Source organism: Halichoeres trimaculatus, unplaced genomic scaffold (genome assembly GCF_033239565.1).
Source record: "Halichoeres trimaculatus isolate MK-OKI-2021-1 unplaced genomic scaffold, fHalTri1.1 fHalTri1_scaffold_11, whole genome shotgun sequence".
In the NCBI taxonomy this organism is placed as follows: Eukaryota; Metazoa; Chordata; class Actinopteri; order Labriformes; family Labridae; genus Halichoeres; species Halichoeres trimaculatus.
Window position 1 is genome coordinate 10615210 of NW_027437189.1, and position 8230 is coordinate 10623439.

The following is an 8230-nucleotide window of genomic DNA, read 5'->3' on the forward strand; positions in this document are numbered from 1 at the left end:
TAGGTTACTGTAGCAGCAGAAATGTTTTCTCTGAGGGCCGGGAGGAAATGTTGCACCTCAAAAAAGCAAAAAAAGCAAATGGCCACTCCAAATGGCCATTTGTCACCATTGCAACTTAGAACACACACACACACACACACACACACACACACACACACACACACACACACACACACACACACACACACACACACACACACACACACACACACACACACACACACACACACACACACACACACACACACACTGTTAAGGATGCACTCTTGAGTCAACAAGAAGTGAGTTATGCTCAGTCACAGAGAGAGACATTGTTCTGGATTGTTCTATTTCAATAAACCTCTTTTTGAAGGGTGTGACCTCCATTTTTGCTTTTTTTGTCTGTTACTTAGCTCTGCAGTGGGGTAATTTGTAACAAAGGACCACCATGTATTTGACATCAGCTGGTGAGGTCTGTGTTATTCTTGCAGAGGTTTGAATTGGTGCCAATTGTAGTCAAATGAGGGTACAAAGTGTTACAACCATACCCAGTCTGTTTTGTTTTTCAACAAAAAACTGCTCTAAATGCAACACAAAGTGGTTATTTCTCTTTACTTTTCACACAGCTGGATAAGTCCTGCTCAAATTTCAGTTTGAAACTGTAGTGTCGAGTCCTTCATCTTCTTCTTGTAGTCATCATCAAACTCTTCATTCTGGGCCACAGTGAAATGAGTCTTCCAGTCTCCAACCTTCCCTGTAAGCAGAGGGGAGAATCAGGTGTTTTCACTCAGGAGGAAGGTTTAAAGTGAATCACAGTTATTTATTCATCATGTTACCTTTTCTCATGAAAGGAGAGATTTTAAAATCCATTATACGGACGGTGGAATAGTTAGCCATGTTGTCCTTTTTCATATTATCAAACTGAGCCCCATTTGTGACTCTATCCTTCTCCTCAGCTGATGGAGATAATCCCAGAAAGCTGCAGAGTTTATCCAGTTCCCGTCCAGTGTCCTGGAGGTGAAACAATCAACAATCTACACTTTATTATTTGAAAAACAAAAACAGAAAGGAGAGACGTAGTGTTGTGGAAATTTTCCTGTTTCTGGTGAAGAATGAAATAGAGTCTTCTGCTGGCCAGCAAGATTTTATTTTTCTAAGCAAAGGTCAGTCAACACGCGAACAGTCAAAGTGAAGAAAGACCTTGAACATAGTTCGAGCTAAACATTTATGCTTGAGAGAAACGCCCCCTAAGGTACTCCTCACACCCCTCTGTCTGCTGCAGGAATCCACATTGAGACAGAGGCCTAGAAGTTGGGCAGAAGGTGTGATGACAAAAGGGTCTGGAAGCTTATTGAAGAATCAGTAGATGGGGTGTTTCAAAAAAGCAGGACATGGAGCGTCTAATACAGTGAAAACAAAGACAATGAAATTACAATTACAGTAGAAAGAGTTACCTTGATCAGGTCTTCATAGAACATGTAGTGAAGGTTTGAATACGTCTGTTTCTTTTCCCACCAGCCGTTCACATGGTCATACCAGGATCCAAACACCACTGAAACCACAGAGCAACATGTTCAGGTGAAACTTGTGCTTTTTCCTAGCAACATGTTTGAAATTCTGTCATGTTACAAGATTTCTTTTAGTCTCATTCTCACTTTTTCCCTCCATGAAGTCGTGGAAGAAGGTGCTCCACTCCCCAGGCCATGGCTGAGAACTGTTCATGCGACAAAAGTGGTAATAGGAGACCAAGCTGTCTTTTGCGTTGCGGGCTAGATAGATTATCTGAAAAGACAGAGAGCACCCGGCAGTTACTATTAAATCCATGAGTTTCTTTTTTGTTACAATCTGAACCTGCCTGTCACCGACCACTTTAAAGGAGAAGGGCCAGAAGGGAAACAGTAACTCAAATAACCACTCGTTACAATGTAGGTCTGCAGCAGAGCATCTCTGAACGCACAACACGTCCAACCTTGAGGCAGATGGGCTACAGCAGCAGAAGAACACACCGGGTGACCCTCCAGTCAGCTAAGAACAGGAAACTGAGGCTACAATTTGCAAAGGCTCACCAAAACTGGACAATAGAAGATTGGAAAAACGTTGCCTGGTCTGATGAGTCTGGATTTCTGCTGCGAGATTCGGATTGTAGGGTCAGAATTTGGCAACATGAAAGCATGGATCCATCCTGCCTTGTATCAATGGTTCAGGCTGCTGGTGGAGGTGTAATGGGGTGGGTGATATTTTCTTGGCTCACTTTGGGCCCCTTGATACGAATTGAGCATGGTTTTAAGTCCACAGCCTACCTGAGTATTGTTGCTGACCATGTCCATCCCTTTATGACCACAGTGTACCCATCTTCTGATGGCTACTTCCAGCAGGATAACGCTCCATGTCATAAAGCTGGAATCATCTCAGACTGGTTTCTTGAACATGACAATGAGTTCACTGTACTCAAATGGTCTCCACAGTCACCAAATCTCAATCTAATAGAGCACCTTTGGGATGTAGTGGAACAGGAGATTCTCATCATGGATGTTCAGCCGACAAATCTGCAGCAACTGTGTGATGCTATCATGTCAATATGGACCAAACTCTCTGAGGAATGTTTCCAGTACCTTGTTGAATCTATGCCACCAATGATTAAGGCAGTTCTGAAGGTAAAAGGGGGTCTACCTAATAAAGTGGCCAGTGAGTGTATGTCCCACTAAGTGGGGACTTCCTTCGAGACAATTCTTTGATAAAAACCAATCTATGTAAATGAGGCAGAGTATGTTCAAGTGTCTCTGGCAGATGAGTTTGTGGAGCTGAAACAGAAACTAAACCAAGTGCAAGACTGAATCAAAAGAACAACTTATTTGATTAAGACCATCAGAGGGTGTGTGCGTGAAAGTCCGACATTTATTTTTTCTCAATTGTTAATATCATTTGGAAAAAATAAAAATTCTGGCTGTAAACTCAGAATCTTGCCCTTTTTTCCTTCAATATAATTGCAATAATTAAAAAATATAGGACCTTAACCCCATCAAAAGTAGTCCTAATCTTTTTTCGTAGAAATCCCAGAGGAGAGCAGGAAGTGAAGAAAAGGAACAAAAATAAAGCAGGAGACACAACATGAAAGATGATAAACAACGAGACAAATCTGAGACTTTACTGTTTTCACATTTCCCCACTTTGATACAGCCAAAACTTTTCTTGAGTGTTTTTCTTGATTAAGTTTTCTGATATATCTGAAGTTGCTTTTACTGACCCTGCAGTTCTGCTCCCAAAAAGACTTTGGCACAAACTGGACGGGAAAATGAGTTTTGATGAGCCGCGGAGAGGTTGGGAGCTCGTCTGCTCGATCCTTTCCTGTATTGGGAATAAAAAAAAAAAGGAGAATAAAAAATCCCTTTAATCCTTTAAGGTGCTTTAGGAGGCTCTTGACCTCAACAGTGGGATAAATAATGAGTCCATTTATTACCATGAAACAAAGAAAGTACTGTGAAACTATCATGCAACATGATGGAGGACATCATAGCCCTGCACTCTAAAGCTCTACAATCCAAGTACAATATGTGTGGTAGTGTATTTCACCTGAATCAATTCCTGGCCGACATATCTCCAAGAAAGGCACTCTTTCATAGATGGGCATGGTTGCCTGTCGCTCAGGGGCAGTCTGACCAAAATACAGCAGGTCAAGGATGTATGAGACCCACGTGGTTCCTGAAAGTAACAGGGAAAGAGGGAAAAAATTCCAACCCCAGACTTTGCAGATCATGTGATTTGATGAATTGTAAATGTCTGCACTGACCAGCTTTGGGGTAAGTTGCAGTAAGTATGTCATCAGGTCTGGCCTGAAAGTTTTGAACATTCTCCCAGTTGTCTGTGAAATAGTGGCTCATTGAGACTCCGTGGAAGTCGATAATTTCTGGGCGTAATGAATCCATCCTGAAACTGATAGAGGAGACAACTCTAAACATATGAAACATGGGATTGTTAGACTCCAGGCTTTTCCTCTTCTTTTCCTTTCCTTGTTTACTCTTTTCCCTTCCTAGTGTGTCATGTTTGCCTCTGCCTGTTTGCTTTTTTTCTCCTTCAACTGCTTTGCCTGTCCCACTCAATCCGTACCCACCCACACCATCCAGAACTCTACAATCAAGTTTACAGCCTGCCACCAGTGTTTTCTGAAAAAACTGTCTAAGAATCATTCAGCCTCTACTGCAGGGATGTCAAACTCGTGCCATGGAGGGCCAAGAGGCTGCAGGTTTTCCTTCCAACCAAACACTCCTCCAGCTGATTCCACTGATTACCTCACCTTCAAGCAGAGAGCAGGGACTAATCAGTGAAACCAGCTGGTGAAGTTCTTGGTTGGATAGAAAACCTGCAGCCTCTTGGCCCTCCATGGCACGAGTTTGACACCTGTGCTCTACTGTGTCTGTCTCTGGGGTCCAAATCATTGAACTGACATAACAGGGATCAGTATAAGAGCAAACAAACTGCAGACATCTATAAAAGATTAATAAAAGATTTGATTAGAAACATACCTTAACTAGATGAAGACACTCCTTACACCGTTTTCTTGAACTTTTTTCTAATTCTCTTTCTCTTTACATAACTCTGTGGACATTGATCTTTTTGGCTGGATTCCACATGCGCTATGAAGGTCCCACTCCTCCCTATCAATTCAAAGCTTTACTCGGATTGCACTCTACTTCCTTCTCTTGTGGGCTGGTTTACGCTGACAGGCTGGAGTAGAGTTGGGGGTGGATCCAGAATCTGAACAGGAAACACGCTTAAAACACTTGGTTTCAGCTTCCCTTTACAAACGTTGATGCAATTTTCTGCAACTGTCACACCCTAAAGTATTTGTTTTAATCACTTTAGAGTAAACTGAATGTGTGAATTGTTTGAAAATCTTTGTGTTTGTTCACTTTCAGTGTGCATGTTGTAACACTGCTGAACTTTTCTGGGAACTTTTCTTGCAGCAATTCTGTCTTGAACTCAGACTGTCTGGTTTTCTGTATTCTTCTGTAATGTGCCACAGACCAATACCACCAGGACTAAATCTCTTTTTAGATTTTTAGTCTGAGCTTAGCTATCAGACTGAATTTCTGTTTCCCAAATCCTTCAAATTAGAATTGTTTGACCGTTTTCAAAATAACTTTTACACAGGGTCAGGGGAGGAAGTATGTGGAGTTGGGGGTTGTTCCTTGGGAAACAGCTGTAAATACATTGTAATCTTACACAGTTGGCCTTTTGAGACACTGGTATCTTAGCCACAGATAGCAGTTTTTCTTGTTCTGTTCAGCAATGTCCAAATGAGCTTCATAGGGAGGAATCTGCCGTAGTTGTTCAAACAATGCAAACTCCAAAATGGCTCAAATCATTGAGAAAAATGACAGTTGAAACACACAACATCTGAAAAAAGCTCCAAAAGCTAAAAAAAAAAGACAAAAAAACTGTCATAAGCAACAAATTTACCACAGAGAAAGAAATGATGCAGACAAAAACAGTGACTAAAAAAAGATACACACTGCAAATCAAGAGCAGGTCTCTGGACCAGCAGAGTGTCTTCTTGTCTCTGTTCTTCCAACAATGAATCTGTTATTGCAACACTTCCATTAAATGGTTTTGATTAACAGCCATCTGTTTTGTGTGTTTTTGATGCATTTTCAGCATTTTAGCAGAGAAAAGACACATGAAGTGAAGGCAGTCTGTGAGGAAAGCTCTTTCTTGATGTTGAAGTTTATAAATGTCACAAATGACTTGTTTAGGTTATAAACCTTTCAGCATTAACTCTTGTCAATCTTCAACCACTGTCTTTATACTCATAGATGAATTACAGGACTGAAAATCCACATCGTTTGTAATTGTACCACACACAAATACGGAGAGGATTATGACCTTCAGCATGGGTTTAACCAACATTTCCACCTCAAGGACCCCCACGTAGCATTGGCCTCTGTCATGGACCCTCTTCTTGCAAAGTAACTTATTTTATTTTATTTTTTATTTATCCTTTATTTATATAGGTTAGTCTCTTCAGACTCACGTCTCATTTGCAAGAGAGACCTGTTTCCAACAGGAAAATAACATACAACTTAGATCCTTTGCATGTTATTATGTAAAAATCAAATGAATCATTAAACATTTCGAAATATTTTCCACATAAAAAGACCTTTTAGCTTTTTTATCCAGTGTGTAGCTGCTCTATAGTCTGCAGTGCAGCATTTTGTCTTTGATAATTTGACAAAAAGTACCGTAGGGTCAGTAAAAAAGTTCACAAGTGTTTTCCTTCACCATTACATCCATCAAATAATTACTTGTTAGTTTGAATATTTATTATTATTATTATTATTATTATTATTATTATTATTATTATTATTATTATTATTATTATTATTATTATTATTATTATTATTATTATGGGATTGAACACGACTTTCCAAAAAAAGAAAAGAAAAGAAAAAACAGGGTCCCCTTATCACAGGGTTTAAAAGTCTCAAAACTTAAAGCAATATCATGCCGAAAATCACATGGTTTCAGAGGAATAATAAATACATTCACTGATAATCTCTTTCTTTCTTTCTTTCTTTCTTTCTTTCTTTCTTTCTTTCTTTCTGAAGCTCTTTGAAGCTGTGTTTCTTCAAAGGGCTGGAGAGTAGTCAGTAAGTCATTTTACTTAGGCATACATTCTGTAATGGTTTAATGATGACTCTAAAAAGTTGGTACAGAAACCTTTGAGCATTTGGCAGCTGTTAATGTTTAAGTGTTATATTTATGATATTTTAGTTCAGTACTTTTCAACATTTTGATTGTTTTCTTGTTGTGAGACTTGACGGGATAAATCATTATAGCATTTGACTGTCAATTGCATGTAAAAACTTCTATTGTAAGAAAAAGATCTGACGAGAAAAGACTATTGTGAATGTGTCTAAAACTGTTAATCAACCTCATTTACTTTTTTATGGACTAAACATTGTTTGAAACTGAATGAAGTAGAATATCTTTCTAAGATTTCAGTAAATAGTGAGCCATTGAGATGTGTAAAATGCAGTTTAATCAAAAATATTTTTGTACTTTATTGACAGAATACAAAAACAACTACGTGGTAAATCATGCATAAGATACTGTTTGGTCACTGTTAATATGAATTAAAATAGTTTTTGTAACAAAAGTTAACATCATATAGTCACTTAAAAGTCCCATATTATGCTCCTTCTCTGCAGTTTAATATGAATCATTGATAACTTAATGAAATTGTAGTAACATTTTTTGGTCCAAAAAGCCAATAAATCAAGCACAGCAGCATTGTTTCCAGGCTCTCATAGCCCCTCTGTTCAGAACGGTCTGATTTAGTGGGCGTGACCTTCATATGTAAATGAGTCACCGCTGATACCGCCCCACTCTTCTGCGTCACTGAGAGCGGCACCACGAGCTCTGAGCTCACAATGTTTAGAAAACAGCGAAGCTCGATTACCGTAACTTTACAGGCTAAAACAACAGGCTGACCGCAGCTTAAGTTAGCATCCTGAAGCTAACACAGAGACAGGGGGAGCACTGAGGAAAAGCTCCTACATCTGCTCCACAGCACACATCATTTAAAATACTCACATTTCCAGGGTCCGAGGTTTGTTGGCGGATGGTTGGTGATGCGCCTGGTTTCAGGACCAGTATATTTGCTAGCCCTCTGTTGTACTGTCCAAAGTTGGAAAAGCAGTCGGCCGTGAAGTGACTAGCACACACATGCGCAACTTCACTGAGTGTAGCTGGCACAATTTCCTGATAAATGAAATCTAGCCACTCAGTCTTGTCTTCCTACGAGATGGGAAGCTTTTGCATGATGGCCTATGTGGCTGTTTACAGATTTCTCTCCAGCGCGGGGGGTTTCTTCTCCTGTGGACCAATCAGGTCAGACTTGCTCCTGATTGGTCAAAAAAGCGAATCGCTGACATCGGCAAATCCCCAGAATCAAAACAACTCGTTTTAGGTCAGGATTTTACATTCACAAGCACTACTAAGTACAGGTTTTGTCATTAAATATCAAATTTTGTGGGCTTGGAGGAAAGCCAAAGACCCACAAATTTAACTAAAAGACTCAAAGTAATTTCGGCATAATATGGGACCTTTAAATTCACTGAGAATTTATCTGGGTGCATCATGTTCTGCAGATTCCTCCAACGATTCAACACCTCAAGTCCTTCTGTGACATTTCTCATCTCTTTCAGGTGACATTGATTTCATACATTCAATTTTGTCAAAAACAAAACAAAAC

The 8230-nt window shown here is 39.7% G+C and overlaps 2 protein-coding genes across 3 annotated transcripts in view; both read right to left on the reverse strand.

Moving 5' to 3' along the window:
- Positions 1-259: 259 nt before the first annotated feature.
- Positions 260-4643, reverse strand: LOC141799656 (cytosolic sulfotransferase 3-like). Of its 2 annotated transcripts, none has more exons than XM_074681955.1 (8): positions 4500-4643; positions 3767-3903; positions 3550-3678; positions 3224-3324; positions 1635-1761; positions 1434-1531; positions 816-990; positions 260-733 (listed from the first exon to the last, which is right to left on the reverse strand). In XM_074681955.1, the coding sequence occupies exons 2-8, from the start codon at positions 3900-3902 to the stop codon at positions 621-623; spliced, it is 879 nt and encodes a 292-aa protein (XP_074538056.1). In that variant the 5' UTR covers position 3903; positions 4500-4643; the 3' UTR covers positions 260-620. The 2 variants fall into 2 exon arrangements, with proteins under 2 accessions (XP_074538056.1, XP_074538055.1); XM_074681954.1 differs by having other exon boundaries at positions 3767-3909.
- Positions 4644-7096: 2453 nt separating this feature from the next.
- The window catches only part of LOC141799225 (cytosolic sulfotransferase 3-like), a 3721-nt gene continuing 2587 nt past the window's right edge, over positions 7097-8230 (reverse strand). The window contains exon 8 of the mRNA XM_074681404.1: positions 7097-8230. This exon is cut by the window's right edge and continues 260 nt beyond it. The gene's annotated coding sequence lies outside the window, so the exon portion shown is untranslated.